At 50.9% G+C, this 15198-nt stretch overlaps 2 protein-coding genes across 3 annotated transcripts in view; both read left to right on the forward strand.

Annotated features, from left to right (window-relative positions):
- The window catches only part of LOC309536330 (aldo-keto reductase 1B-like), a 79386-nt gene that overhangs the window by 20351 nt on the left and 43837 nt on the right, over nucleotides 1-15198 (forward strand). The window lies entirely within an intron of this gene.
- Nucleotides 3268-13544, forward strand: LOC309536216 (low molecular weight neuronal intermediate filament-like). Of its 2 annotated transcripts, none has more exons than XR_014221497.1 (4): nucleotides 3268-3993; nucleotides 6803-7120; nucleotides 7761-7991; nucleotides 8592-10114. XR_014221497.1 is itself a non-coding variant. In XM_082230206.1 (4 exons), the coding sequence occupies exons 1-4, from the start codon at nucleotides 3280-3282 to the stop codon at nucleotides 11123-11125; spliced, it is 1413 nt and encodes a 470-aa protein (XP_082086332.1). In that variant the 5' UTR covers nucleotides 3268-3279; the 3' UTR covers nucleotides 11126-13544. The 2 variants fall into 2 exon arrangements, 1 of the variants encoding a protein (XP_082086332.1); XM_082230206.1 differs by lacking the exon at nucleotides 8592-10114 and adding an exon at nucleotides 10870-13544 and having other exon boundaries at nucleotides 7761-7885.

Consider the following 15198-nt stretch of genomic DNA (forward strand, 5'->3'; position numbering starts at 1 on the left):
GGACCCCAAGGACGGCTTCTGCGGGCAGACATGGACCCACAGGCACCACACCTGGGTGGGCCCTGCCTTGTATGGCTTGACAACCATATGTCAGGAGTGCTCTGATGGTGTTTCATGCTTGGCAGGGGGTTGGACTCAATGGCCCTTGTGGTCTCTTCCAACTCTATGATTCTATGATTCCCGGGGGCTAGACGAGGGTGGCTGTGGAAGGTGGGAGAGTTAAGCTGTCATTCCGCCATCTCTCCTTGCAATGAGGCTTCCTCACTTAGACTTTTCCGTTCCAAGGGACGAGGAGCTCTCGGGCTTTACAGCCCATTAAATCACTGGTCCATCCCCTCCACACCCTGGCCAGGCTCTGGCCATAATGAGCAGGTGCAACGGATATGGCTGATTCAGCATTAGCTAAACCCTCCCCCCCCCCCCAAAGACAGGCTTTAGATGCTTTCTTGAAAGGAGCATTGATTTATTGCACAAAGAAGAGGAAATTAAATGGGGAAGGGACAGATGGTGCCGTGTCGTGGGGGTTGGGGGAGGCGCCATCGGCCGCTGCAGGGAAGCAGGATGTGAAGAAGCCATCTTTTCATCCTCGTTTTTAAATAGTATTGATTTCTTGGTGCATGGTAAAATCGTTTGCAGTCGCACACACCCAAAAAGAAGAAAACACCCCTCTCCCCAAGGATCTTTCCTCTGATCCTGTGGACATGTGGAGCTACAATGGGCCACATATTAAACACACACACAGTGACACCAGCAGGCTCTGCAACAGGATCCAAACACAAGAACGGTCTCCCTTCCTGTGGTTTCCAGCAACTAATATTCAGAAGCATTTACCGTCTCTGACAGTGGAGACAAAGCAGAGCCATCAAGGCTTGTAGCCAAGCCCTCTCCACCTCTATTAAAGCCACCTAGTTTGGTGGCCATCAGCATAGCTGTCAACTTTTCCCTTTTCTTGAGAGGAATCCTATTCGGAATAAGGGAATTTCCCTTTTAAAAAGGGAAACGTTGACAGCTATGGCCATCAGTGCCTCCTGCAGGTATGGGTTCCATAGTGAGGAGGAATTAAAGAACCTTTTAATGAGGGTGAAAGAGGAGAGCGCAAAATATGGTCTGAAGCTCAACATCAAAAAAACGAAGATCATGGCCACTGGGCCCATCACCTCCTGGCAAATAGAAGGGGAAGAAATGGAGGCAGTGAGAGATTTTACTTTCTTGGGCTCCATGATCACTGCAGATGGTGACAGCAGCCACGAAATTAAAAGACGCCTGCTTCTTGGGAGAAAAGCAATGACAAACCTAGACAGCATCTTAAAAAGTAGAGACATCACCTTGCCAACAAAGGTCTGTATAGTCAAAGCTATGGTTTTCCCAGTAGTGATGTATGGAAGTGAGAGCTGGACCATAAAGAAGGCTGATCACCAAAGAATGGATGCTTTTGAATTCTGGTGCTGGAGGAGACTCCTGAGAGTCCCATGGACTGCAAGAAGATCAAACTTATCCATTCTTCAGGAAATCAGCCCCGAGTGCTCACTGGAAGGACAGATCCTGAAGCTGAGGCTCCAATACTTTGGCCACCTCATGAGAAGAGAAGACTTCCTGGGAAAGATCCTGATGTTGGGAAAGATGGAGGGCACAAGGAGAAGGGGACGACAGAGGACGAAATGGTTGGACAGTGTTCTCGAAGCTATCAGCATGAGTTTGACCAAACTGCGGGAGGCAGTGGAAGACAGGAGTGCCTGGCGTGCTCTGGTCCAGGGGGTCACGAAGAGTCGGACACGACTAAATGTCTAAACAACAACAATGGTGTAAAGAAGGACTTCCTTTCATCTGTCCTGAATCTCCCAGCATTCAGCTCCACTGGGTGGCCACAAACGGCCTTTAGCGCATTCAGGGCAAAAACAGCGGTAGATCCTGGAGGAATCTGGCAGCCCAGAACAAAGGCTTCCAAGGCACGTCCCAGGGGACAGGTGGTGGCGGAATCCCCTGGGTGGCCCTGGCTTCTCAGACCTCAGGAGTGGTTCCCAACAGTTTTGTGAGTAGGGAAAACCTGGCTGACCAGTTGGCACATCAATGGAAAAATGGGGCAGGCAATGTCCTTGGTCCTGCTGCCCCACGGAAAGGGGCTGGGGCCATCTCTTAGGCACAAGCTGGTAGTATATTGGGACTTGGCCACCTCCCTTCCACATGCCCCCAGCTCCATTCTAAACACCTGGGAATAGACTACAGATGCATATACAGTCTGTGTGCACAACAGTTGGGTGGTCAAATCAAGTGTTTCACACATACATTTGTACATGTGTAGAGACAGCTTGCGCTTGTGTAAACTTAACATGGGAACAAGCCATTGGTGATGTGGGAACAGCACTCTGTACATGGCTCTGTTTTTTTGAGATGAGCAAAGAAGTGGATGGAGGGGATCAAAGTGTGAGCCTGAAAGGACATTTAACAGGCAGGATTCCTGCCTCCCTGGAACATATCAGAGGCACCAGGCTGGCAGCTGTTGGGAGCAGGAGGAAATCAGGACCAGCAGGATGGCTGTTGCCTGTGTCTCAGCAGGGCTTTAGGGGAGCTCCGATGCCCGGCAGGAAAAGTGGCAACAACAAGCAGGTTCCCTTGGGAATATTACTCCCTGCCACCCTATTATCACTGCCAGAGCAACGCCATGCAAAGGCTCACTGGGAGTCAAGTCTTGGGTACCCTGGAGGGACCACAGCTCAGCGGGTGAGCATCGGATTTGCAGGCTGACAGGTGCAGCCCGGAATGGACAAACCCCGTTGTGCAAGCCGGGAGAGACGCTGCCGGTCAGAGCAGAGGACACTGAGCTAGGTGCACCAACGTAGCCTGATTCGGTAAGGTAGCCCCCGAGGCTCCCTTGGTTGCGATTTCCGCCTCGGGGGCCCGATCCGCCTTTTGCAACGCAGCCGCGTGGGGAGACCCGAGGGCTTGTCCGCCTCCTGCCACGACCCCCGCCCTCCCCATCTAGATTTCGGGGCTCGGTCAAGGCTGATCTCCGCCACATTTGCTGATGAAGCTCTCGGCGGCGGCAGCCAGCGAGAAAAATCCTCCTCCTCCTCCCCCCCGCGCCCCCCTCCTCGCCTTTGCAATTGGCTGCCCGACGTGACTTTGTCGCCGCTGCGCCGCTAGGATTGGCGCCGGCCCGGCGATAAAAGCGCCTCCGTGCCGCGCTCCCCGCCCGCTGTCGAAGAGCCTTCGCCGGCGCCGGCGCCGCGACCCTCTTTCCTCGCGCAGGATCGGCCCCGGACGCCCCTCGCAGCCGCGGCCATGAGCTACAGCCGGGAGCTGCTCTTCGCCGCGCCGTCCTACGGCAAGAAGCCCTTGGCGGGCCGGAGCCTGGCGTACGGCTCGACGGCGGGCCGGGCGGGGGCGCCGGGCCCCTCGGCCTTCTCGTCGTCGTATCGGAAGCTGCCGGCGCCGAGCAGCTCGCTGGACCACCTGGAGGCGCTGCGGGGCGGCGGGGCGTCGGCGGCGTCGGGGCCGAGCGCGCTGAGCAACGAGCTGAAGATCGTGCGCACCAACGAGAAGGAGCAGCTGCAGGGCCTCAACGACCGCTTCGTCAGCTACATCGAGAAGGTGCACCAGCTGGAGCAGCACAACCGGCTGCTGGAGGCCGAGGTGGCGGCGCTGCGGCAGCGGCAGGCCGAGCCGTCGCGGCTGCAGGCGCTGTACGAGCAGGAGGTGCGCGAGCTGCGCTCGCAGGTGGAGGCGCTGCGCCACGACGGCGACCAGGCGGCGCTGGAGAGCCAGCAGCTGGGCCGCGCCCTCCAGCGGCTGCGCGAGCAGGCGGCCCACGAGGCGGCGCGGCGCCAGGAGGCCGAGCTGGCGCTGCGCGACGCGCGCAAGGACGCCGACCGCGCCGCCCTGGCCCGCCTGGAGCTGGAGAAGAAGGTGGAGGCGCTGCTGGACGAGATCGCCTTCCTGCGCCACGTCCACGACGAGGAGGTGGCCGAGCTGCAGGCCGAGCTCCAGGGGGCGCAGGTGAGGCGGGCGGGGGGCGCTGCCGGGGCGCCACTGTCTGGTCCAGCGTCGTGCGCTCACAGGGGCCGACCCGGAGGGCGAAAGGACATGATGGTGGAGGAGGGAAGGTGAATGTAGTGAAAGCAGCGCCCAAAATGGCCTGCTTGAGGAGGGAAGAAGAGCCTTCTGACCTGGATCAGGCCAATGGTCCGTCTAGTTCAACAGCCTGTTCTGACTCAGATGCCCCTTTGGGGAAACCCCCCCTCCAAAAATAGAAACATTTTTGCGCTTTTAAAGAACTTTTGGGATTTTTTTTTTTAAAAAATCACCCTACTTGCCACATGTCTGGGTTTTCCTGCACATTTTGCCAATTCAGCAAAAATCCGCCTTTGCGCCATTTTCAAGCCCAATTCCCAGATGTGTCCCGGAAAACCCGGACATATTGTGGGCTTAAGTTTACTCCTCTTAGCATAATACTAGGACTTGAGGTTATCCAGTTACCATTGTCTGCCTACATGCGATTCATTAAAAGAACAGTTAAGGCAAGTTTTGCCTCCTTATAGAATTGTGGGCAGTGTAGTTTTTTCAGGGTTGCCAGGAACTGTGTCTGGAATTCTTTGAGAAGGAACATTGCACTTTAAAGGAATTGTGTGTGAGAGTCAGGGCAAGCTAACGCTTCTTTGCACAGGGTGCAGTTATTTGGGGAATTGGTTGCTGCTGCCAGATGTAGCAGTTCATGGACATCGTCCACAGGTGCAGAGGACTCGGTGGGCCTTTGGACTGATCCAGCAACCTGGCTCTTCTTACCTTCTTCTGTACAGTTGGGAAGCGACATGGATTGTGTGCCTGCGAGCCCAACTCCTCCCCTCTAGGGTTACGCAGTGAATAGTTTGACTGGGAGTGCGGCTTCAAGTGTCAGCTGATCAGTGGAACTCACTGCTGCAGGGTGTGGTTGTGGCTGCAGGTTGAAGTGGATTTGGGAAAGAAGTGGTGCCTTCCAGATGTAGTGGACTATGGCTCCCAACTAGCTGTGACCATTGGCCATGCTGGCTGGGAGCGATGGGACTTGGGAGTCCTGGGTTAGATACATGGTGAATAGGGCTGCCTGCAGCTTATTGGGAGTGGAGTTTGGAGAGCAGCAACAAGAGACTACAGTGGTGCCCCGCAAGACGAATGCCTCGCAAGACGGAAAACTCGCTAGACGAAAGAGTTTTCCGTTTTGGAGGTGCTTCGCAAAACGAATTTCCTATGGGCTTGCTTTGCAAGACGACAGTGTCTTGCGAGTTCCTGCTGGTTTTCCCCCCTCCCCCCCTTTTCTAAGCCGCTTATCAGCTGATCCGATCAGCAGATAAGCCACTAAAAGGCACTAATAGCGCTAATCCGCTAATCCTTCAATGGGCTTGCTTCGCAAGACGAAAAAACCGCTAGACGAAGAGAATCACAGAACGGATTCTTTTCGTCTTGCGAGGCACCACTGTACGTTTGTGCTCTTCCTCCGCAGCTGGAGGCAGCTTCTGAATACCAGTTCCTGGAAGCCACAGGGGAAGAGTTGCTCTTGTGCCTGGATCCTGCTTGCAGGTTTCCCACTGGAGCATCTGGCTGGCCCCTGTGAGAACAGGATGCTGGACTAGGTTGGCTTCTTACGTCCTCATGAGACAGTTGCTCAGGCTTTGGCATCCGATCCCCGGCTGTGGCAACTCTGCTGCCTCCTGAAGCACATGTGACGAGCGACCAGCCTTTCTCCCAGCTTTGAGGCTGCAGGTCAGCGGAGATCACCCCTTGCTGGGTGCCGGGTGCCCCTCTCCCGCTCCTTGGCAGTCCAGTGGCTCTGCATGCAGAAGGTCCCAGGGTCAGCTCCAGGCAGCATCTCTGAGTAGGGCTGGAAATGTCCCCTGAAACCTCATCACGAAACCACACTGAGCTCAGTGGACCAAGGGCACAGAGACTCCACAAAGGCACCTTCCCACTTTCGTAGGGGTGGGGGGCGTTTCAGTTGCTTGGAAGCACAAAGCCTCAGTGCAGCCAGTCCGGCAAGCCCTGTTGGAACCAGGAGGGGTTAGCGGGGGCATTCTTGGCCTCTGGGAGAAATTTAATTCTGTTCACAGTTAAAGGTGAAATTGCCCAGGTAACCGTTTCTGAAACAGTATGCCAGCTGAAATATGCCAACACACCACCCATTGAAATTTGCACCTCTCTGAATTTTGCCTTGCAGTTCTCTAAGTTGTGTTCACCAAAATACATACAATGGAGGAAAGTGTACTTAAAGGTAAAGGGATCCAGTTGTGGCCGACTCTGGGGTTGCGGCGCTCATCTCGCTTTATTGGCCGAGGGAGCTGGCGTACAGCTTCCGGGTCATGTGGCCAGCATGACTAAGCCGTTTCTGGCAAACTAGAGCAGCGCACGGAAACGCTGTTTACCTTCCCGCCAGAGTGGTACCTATTTATCTACTTGCACTTCGATGTGCTTTTGAACTGCTAGGTTGGCAGGAGCTGGGACTGAGCAACGGGAGCTTCACCCTGTCAAAGGGATTCAAACCGCCAACCTTCTGATTGGCAAGTCCTAGGCTCAGTGGTTTAACCCACAGCGCCACCCACATCCCTAAAGTGTACTTAGGAATGGATATATTAGTGAAAATCTGAGCTTATCCACACGGATCTCACCTTAAGCTCCTTGGGGGGAAAACAGGGTATGACTGTAATCATAAAGCATGATAATAACTGCATTCCCAGCCACCATCATAATAAATAGAGCAGATTCCCAGGGCCTCTCATTAGGAAGAGTGGACCTCTTCCTGCTGCTGAGGGCCTTCCCTCTATCTGTTCCTCTCCAGGTCTCCGTCGAGATTGACATGAGCAAGCCTGACCTCACGGCTGCCTTGAAAGAGATCCGCACCCAGTACGAAGTCCTGTCCGCCCGGAACCAGCAGTCGGCTGAGGAGTGGTACAAATCCAAGTTTGCCAACTTCACTGAAGAGGCAGCTCGCAGCAGCGACAGCATCCGCCAGGCCAAGGAGGAGATTTCTGAATATCGCCGGCAGCTGCAAGCCCGGAACATCGAGATCGAGTCCCTGCGCGGAGCCAATGAGTCCCTGGAGAGGCAGCTGCAGGAGGCCGAGGAGAGGAGCAGCAAAGAGATGCGAGACTTGCAGGTGTGTCACACGGAAGCCGCGGTTTGTTGACCTAAGAGTTGTTAACAAACCATGGTTTGGTTGTTTTCCAGCTGCCTCTTTAAGTTAACCTGCCTAACTCTCTGCCTGTTGCCTTTTTTGTCCTAAAGGCCTCAATGTTGAGTTGTGCTCCACAGATCAGTCAGGGAACATTTGTAAAGATTGTTCTTGCTTTTACTTGTCTACTGTTTTCCTTCTGCCCTTATTTCCCCATCTTCTCCCTGACAATGAACTCCATTCTCCAAGCCCTGCTCTTCCTCTGTCAATTCTCGCTTGCTTTCCCAAAGTTCTGCACACCTTTCTCCTTAAAATCCGCTTTTCCCAGACAGTCCCCCTGCCCACAGCACATGATCACACCCCCCCATGCCTGTCTCTGCCATCCTGTCCTCTCCTCTGACAACCAGCCATCATCTTAGCATACGCAGGAAGGTTAGACTACAGTTCCCAACATCTAGGGCAGTTGGCTGAGGCTAATGGGATGTGTAGTCCACAGTTGGAGAGCACCTGGTTGGGGAAGGCTGGTTTTGATTGGCAGCACCTCAGGGATGGGGATCTGCCTTCCTTGTTATGCTTTAAAGTGCTACAGGTATTGATGTTATGTAGAAATTGTGATACATTTCAGGAGACCATCAGCCAGCTGGAAAATGCCCTGAGGACAACCAAGGGGGAGATGGCCCGTCACCTGCGGGAGTACCAGGACCTGTTGAATGTGAAGATGGCTCTGGATATTGAAATAGCAGCGTACAGGTAGGAGGGCCATCTCCCCCTTCCTGCTCACCTGTTGTTCCGTTCTTTGGGCTGTTTGGGGGAGAAATGCAGGTTGAGCACCAACGCTTTGGTCTCCAACATGCAGGCCCTGTGGGAATGTTCTGGGGTGCAGGAGAGGATATATTGACTAATTATATCCTTATCCAACTTGTGCTAACAAGTTCCCAAAATATCAGCAGAGTTTATAGACATTCCCCTTTAAGTTCGCAACGGTAACGTGTGCACAGGTTCGCTAGAACCTCTATAATAATTACTCTGGTAATTTCCCCTTTGTTCCCTCTTAAAATACAAGACACATCACAGTCTTTATAAAAGTATAAAAGAGTTTACTCACGTTCTGTTCACAGTATGATCCCAGAAGGCAGACAGGCTTAAAAAGGTTACATACACTTAGAATCTATCTTGTTGCAAGATAGACCTTATCTCCTCTCTTGGCTGAGAGCCAAGAGAGCATCTTTAGATGTTTCCTCATCGAAAGAAAATGGCAGAGAGAGAGAGATGGCTGTCTGCCCTGTGCTTTTGTCATTACCTGCACAGGTGAGGCCACACCCACCTCTGGTCACATGTGGAGGAAGTCCGTCCCCAGGAAGTTTACCTGCTTGCTGGACCGACATCCCTCCCCATGTTCTAACATGTACACTCTAGGAATGTTGTCATTGACTGCTCCTGTGTTTACATCCCACAGGCCCCACATAAACTCATGCTAATTTTGGGGTGGGGAAACCATCCACCAGGAATATCCCCTGCACAAATCATTGAAACATTGAATGGTATAGTTGGAAGGGACCCTGGGAGTCATCTAGTCCAACCTCCTGCAGTGCAGGAATCTCAGCCAAAGAATCCATGACAGATGGCTAGCCCACCTCTGTTTAAAAACGTCTGATGATGAAGAAGAGTCCACCACTATTGAACAGCTCTTACCCTCAAAAAATTCTTCCTGATATTTGAGTCCTACCCTCTGTAGCAGAAGGGAACAAGCTTTCTCCTTCTCCCATGGGACATATTATTACTGATATTATTTAAATTGATATACCGCCCTTCATCTGAAGATCCTAGGACAGTTCACAACAGAAATAGACAGAATGAGTACACAAACTAGCCAATGACCAACCTTCCAGAAACACATTTTAAAAGCCATAGAATGTTGTTGGTACTAAAGGGTTAAGAGGTAACGAGTCGCTCTAATCACTGAGCAGCTGGAAGTCATTAAGCATCCAGGAATGTGAGTTAGTTTGTATAAATAGTCAGTTCACCCGTGTGTTTTCTCTCTCTTCCCCACCCCTGACCTGACTCGCAGACTCAGTTTGTGGCCATGGGCATGTTTGCTGATATGAGTTAAGTTTAGAGCAAAGTTTTCTTTATGCCAGAGATAAAAGCATGTGTGCTTTATCGCCAGGGTTTTTCTTTTGTAAATAAAGTTTTTTCCTGAGTTCCAAAGTGCTTGCTCCAGGATTCTTCATTGAAAGGTACTGACTCTCCTGCCTTCTTCAACCGCTGCACGAAATTCTCTGCTGAGATAAGACTTATGGCGTTGGAAGCGCACTGGACGTTTACTTAACATTAAACTAATTAAAGTTTAATGGACAAATGTTAATCAGCCCAGCACCCGGTTGAAGAGGGAACATTTTCACCTGGCACCTAAAGTTGTGTAATGAAGGCGCCAGGTGAGCATCTCTAGGGAGAGCATTCCACAAATGGGGGGCCACCGCAGAAAAGGCCCTTTCTTGTGTTGCCACCCTCCGGACTTCTTGTGGAAGAGGCACACAAAAAAGGGCCTCAGAGGATAATTGCAGGGTCCTTGCCAGTTCTTACAGAAGGAAGTGGTCCTTGAGGTATTACAGTCATATCCCCTCTCAATCTTCTTTTCCCAGCTCCCTCAACTGATCTTGGCTTCTTTTCCAGGCCTTTGATCATCTTGGTTGCCCTCTCCTGACTTTCCCCCTTTTTTACTCTTCTATTTTTAATTGTGGAACCCAAGGTAGATAGCTGTGGTTTCTAGGCAGGTTTCTGTGCATGCGCTGAGAAGACCCAGACCTTCTTAGCTTCAGGAAACTTGCCTGCCCTCTGGCTGCTCCCTGCCACTGTCCTTGGGGCTGCCCTTGGCAACATGCTGCAGGGTTTATTTCTCAAAAGTACTTGGTTGGGTTTCTACAGCAGTGGTTCCCAAGCCTTTTAAGGGCCACGGCCCCTTGGTTCCCTAAACCCACACCCAGTGACCCCTACCATTATTTCAGAATAGCAGCTTGAACAAACCACTAAGTAAGATTCACAGAAAATCTGAAAACCTAGCCAGAATTCAGGAAAACTGATGCATTTGATCCAGATTTTCAAAGGCTGATAGTCGCTGACACCTCCAGTGTCCCCTATGCCATCCCCTATCCCTTCATACCCCCCTAGGTCATCACACTCTCGCTGCATGAGAATACTCGTGTGTAGGCACCTCGTTAGATGCTTTTGTCCATTTAGCAGAGTTTCTGGAAACAGTGGCCAGCAATTTACACTCCCAGACGCTGTGTAACTCAGTCAAGTAATTTATTGCTTGACTGGTCATAAATGCATCACGGTAGCACTATTTACAATCATTACAGCAATAGCTGTGACAGCACACTTAAGTTTCAGTTCCTCTTTAGCAGTGACGTAGGCAGACACAGCCCATTGGCAGTCAGAATGCAGCAGTTTGGAGACAGCATTTGTTGGTCGGTTGTCTGCGAAAAGCTAAAACGAAAGTTCTCTTTTTATCAGCGCTTCCAGCTGAAGCTGCACGTGCTCAGGGTGCCACGCCCACTTATATACAACTGTTCTGGAATCTTCTCCGTCTTTCTGGGTGAATGACTCCCTGACACCTCGACCCCCAGGGGGCGCCACCACCCACTTTGGGAACCACTCCTCTAAAGCATCAGTGGTAGACCTTGAGAGATCCGTAGTGTTGTTCTGACGTGGTGTGTGTGTTTTTGCCCCTGCAGAAAATTGCTGGAAGGGGAAGAGACCCGCCTGAGCACCGTCAGCAGCAGCAGCAGCAGTGCGTTCGGCCTGGGCTACCCCTTCTCCTCAAGCCCTCTGGCCGGCTTCAAGGGGTTCTCGGCCAGCACAGTGGCGATCCGGAAGGACAAGAAGGCAGAGTCCCAGGACAGCCCCAAGGAGTCCAATGACTCGGGAGAGTCAAAGGACGAGGATGATTCTGGAGACGAGAAGTCTGCAACAGGCGTGCCCAAAACCTAAAACTGTGTCCCAAAGGCAGTCCTTCCCACCCGCCCTCTCACTGAATTTCCTCAGAATGGGGTGAGGGTGTTGCAGGTTTTTCAGACATGGGATGGCTCTCGGGATGAGTCCGTCAGGCAGACCACGATAACCGGACACCAAATTACTCCTGGACAGATCCACAAGCCTCTGGCAACTCTCCGGGAGCCAGCACCACACAGATCTGCCGAGAACTCAGTTGCATATCACAAGCAGCAGCTTTAGAGCTCTTGGGCAGCTAACTGGGCCGCTTAGCTCTCTGGCATCACAAACCTCTGCAAGTTTACTTTGGAGTAAATCCCACTGTGTTTGTCTGTGAGCGACACACAGAAGTCTTCCCCTGTCTGAAACACTTCCTGCAAAACGTAATCTTCCAAGAGGGAAACTTGGCAGGGGTGTGTGTGCGCGCTTAGGATTAGCCTGCCCTTCATTCCCCCCCTTTGTTGACCATCTTCAGTCTTCTAATTTGGAGGGCACCAGGTTGGGGAAGGCTCATTTAGGTTGCATTAGCATTCCCGACTTCTGCTCTGAGGCTGACCTGACTTCAGACAAGGTCCTTGAATGCTGAAGTGCAGCGATTCCCAAATGTTTTTCAGCCTGCTGCCCCCTTGGTTCCATAAATTCAACCCCCACTGCCCCCTCCCCTATGAAAAGCAGTGTTCCTCAATACTGGTTTGCATGACCCACTAGGGAAAATCACTATGTAGTTAAATTGATTCAACAGAACTGATGAACTGGATCCAGTGAGACCAGCTTTTCAAAGTCTGCTTGTCATTTACCCCTCCAGCATCCCTTGCCACCCCTTTGCCTCTTAGTCCCGTTCCCCCCCCCCCGAAATCCCACTGTCCCCAGGGGGTGATCCTACCCACCTTGGGAACTGCTACTCTAGAATATATTTAATACTTCCAAGTTACTCATTTTGTGCCTCTTTCTCATTCAAAACCTCTGACTTCAAAAGCCACAGGGCAGATCATTGTGGTTATGTGATCTCCACCCCTTTGTCTGTCTGTTTGTTCAGGTAAAGCTGCAGTCAGGAGGAGTGGCAGTCAGTTCTCAGGGGCGAACTGGATGTTTTACTCTTTCCTTGACAGCTTCTTATCCATTCAAAACTGGTCTTCCTCCCCGTTCTGCAGGTGGACAAGCAGTTTAGAGTGGCTGGGTGCTGACTCACAGCTGGCAGGGAAAGGGTTAGGGTTACTCAGATCCTTTGTGGTAGAACTCTAGAGTTGGAAAACATCCAATGAGCCCCACCACCACCACCTCTGCACTTAGAGATTCCCTGCCTGCAGCTAGAGGTGCAGTGCCTTTGGGTGGGGCAGACAGGAAACCCTCCCTCCTCACCTGTGCATGTTAAACTTTTCCTACGTCTTTCTACAGCTGCCCCAGGTGGTCCTCTAGCCATGGAGGGTCAGGGAATTAAAACCCACCACTGGGCTCTTGTTTTTTTCCACAGGTTTTGCCCTTTTTAACAACGGTCCTAGCCTTGAAGTTATTCTCTTTACCTGTTAGGCTTCCTAAGGTGTGACCGATCTCTGACTTTCTAATTCTTTGTTATCTATTTATAAAAAATAATAATGGGGGGAGTTTTGGGGTAAACTGATTCTGAAACAGAAGGTAAGGACCCAGAGGGATATGGATGGCGCAAAAGAATTGTTCCTGAGCATCTGTAATGCTTCTGCCTTGATATTCCCATTGTTGAGTCCAGCCTGCCCATTTAACAGAGAAAGAGCAGAGAGGCAGGAGTGTTTACGTGCTTAAAGCCAGGCCTACAACTCCCATGATCCCTAGCTAGCAGGACCAGTGGTCAGGGATGCTGGGAACTGTAGTCTCAAAACATCTGGAGGGCCAAGGTTGAGGAAGCCCGGCTTAAGCTTTCCCCTGTCCATCATTTTCCTGTGTTACAGTTTACACATACAGTTTGAAATGTGTTTCCCTTTGCAAGCACACGTTTGAATGCCATTTGTATCTCGGTTCTAGGAATGTACCCATTGCATGCTGAGCAATTTGTAGGAAGGGTTAGTTGGGTATTCTGAATGTAAAGCCTGTGATGACTGGTCCACAAGCAATACTAGAGAGCTGCTAAAGGAGTTGAAGAATTTAAACCACCCATTTTGGGTCCTTTTTAGAGAAAGGAATTAGGCAAAGACATTTCCTGGGCAAATGTCATCCCTGTCAGCTGCTCGGTGGCAGGCACAGTCTGCAAGGAACATCTCAAAAAAGTGGGAGGCAACAATCAAATTGGAATTAAACATTCCTATCATAGAATGCCATTTAAATGGGAAGGTGTCAGATATGCAAAAGCATTTAAATAAGAAAAGTTCGTTATCGTTGTGTTCTACTAAAAGTTCCTGGAACTTTGTAAAACAGAGTTGTGTTGTAGAATAAATATGTTAGAAGGATGGATAGTCAGTCTGCCATAACTTGCCTGTACAGTCGTACCTTGGATCTTGAACGCATTGGCTCCTGAACAAATCGGCTCCCGAACGATCAAAACCCGGAAGTGAGTGTTGCAGTTTTCGAACGTTCTTTTGGAACCCAAACGTACGACGGGGCTTCTGTGGCTTCCGATTGGTTGCAGGAACTTCTTGCAGCCAATAAGAAACTGTGCTTTGGTTTTCAAACATTTTGGAAGTTGAACGGACTTGCGGGACGAATTCTGTTTGACTTCCAAGGTACGACTAGTAGTAGTATCTGAAGAAGTGTGCATGCACACAAAAGCTCATACCAATAAGAAACTTTGGTTGGTCTCTAAGGTGCTAATGGAAGGATTTTTTTAAATTTGCAGTTGAAATTGTGCAAGTTAAATCCAAGCAAAGCGGAGAGCTCAAAAGCGTTTTTTGCGCCAGGTCCTTTTGTGGTTACCCACTACGGAAAGAGCATTTAAGCCTTGCTTGATGAGGCCAAGACCCAGACAGTGTGCTAGCTCTGGGATGCTCTTGCAAGATCTCGCAGGGAAATCTGAGGTCCGGTGAAATCTTCCATGAGCATCCCTGGCCTTCCAGAAGTGGTGCGTTGAGCAGGCCTTGCCGCTTCCCCTCCCCCAAGCAAGGTGGAGATCTTAAAAGGTGACCCCAAATGAAAAGAGCTTTTGAGCTCTCCACCTTGCTTGCCGGGGGGGGGGGCAAGGCCTGCTCAGCGCACCCGCTCTAGGAGTCCTGCGGTCCCCCCCCCTCACCTGCCAGCCGGGGCAGCTCCAAGGGGCTGTGTATGTGCGACCTTTGTGGTATACACAAAGCCCTTGGAAGCAAAACTCTGCTTAAGATGCGCTTGTGCTGTAATCCCATTGGCTGCCTGCAGATGATCATGGTCTTCATCTTAACAGCACGAAATTAAATGTCCCAGGTGTTCTCTGGTTGGACGTGTTTTCACCCAAGAGATGCTCCCCACAGATTCTGCCCCAGCCTCCCTTTTGAGTGTCCGGAAGTACGTGTTTCCTATTAGAGATTGCAATGCATGTCCAGATAGAGAGACTTTTAAGTGTCTGTGTATAAATGTAGAGGAATGCAAATTGAATGTAAGACAAGGAAGGTCATACAGTCATTTCAAATGCTGCTTATTTAATCATTGGTGTTACCTGTGCATGAACCTACATTCCAGTTGATGTCCTGTGATCGTTATTTATTTATTTATATATTTATTTTCATTGTTTGTTTGTTTATTTGGAAGGCAAAAATAAAATGGAAACGAAAAGGATTGTGCCTTTTCCCCCTCCCTCATTTGCCCCGTGTGAAATGGTGTTGCAATGCTGCCAGTATCAATATCCCTTTGGTTTCAAGGGGAGGGGGGGGGGCTTTAAAGTTGTGCTGGATAAATGTTGAAATCGGCAGGAGTTGGAAATTGCCTAGATTTCCCTGGATTATGCCCCTTCTGCTTTAACCACTGAAATTCAATTGATCTAGGCAGAATTTAGAACGGTTATTGAGGCTCAACCCCAGTGAGGAACGTTCGTTCATGGGGCCTGTTTTGGAAATGTTTAGGTGGTGCATAGTTAATCTCTGGAACTCCCTCCCACAGGAGGCAGTGATGGCCACCAACTTGGATGGCGTTAAAACAGG

Source organism: Podarcis vaucheri (genome assembly GCF_965113315.1).
Source record: "Podarcis vaucheri genome assembly, chromosome: 7".
NCBI classification, from domain to species: domain Eukaryota; kingdom Metazoa; phylum Chordata; class Lepidosauria; order Squamata; family Lacertidae; genus Podarcis; species Podarcis vaucheri.

Coding starts and splice junctions, on each gene's coding strand:
- LOC309536216 (XM_082230206.1), top strand. CDS start 3,280: ATGAGCTACAGCCGGGAGCTGCTCTTCGCCGCGCCGTCCTACGGCAAG. Junction 7,121..7,760: donor AAGAGATGCGAGACTTGCAG/GTGTGTCACACG, acceptor GATACATTTCAG/GAGACCATCAGCCAGCTGGA. Junction 7,886..10,869: donor ATTGAAATAGCAGCGTACAG/GTAGGAGGGCCA, acceptor TTGCCCCTGCAG/AAAATTGCTGGAAGGGGAAG.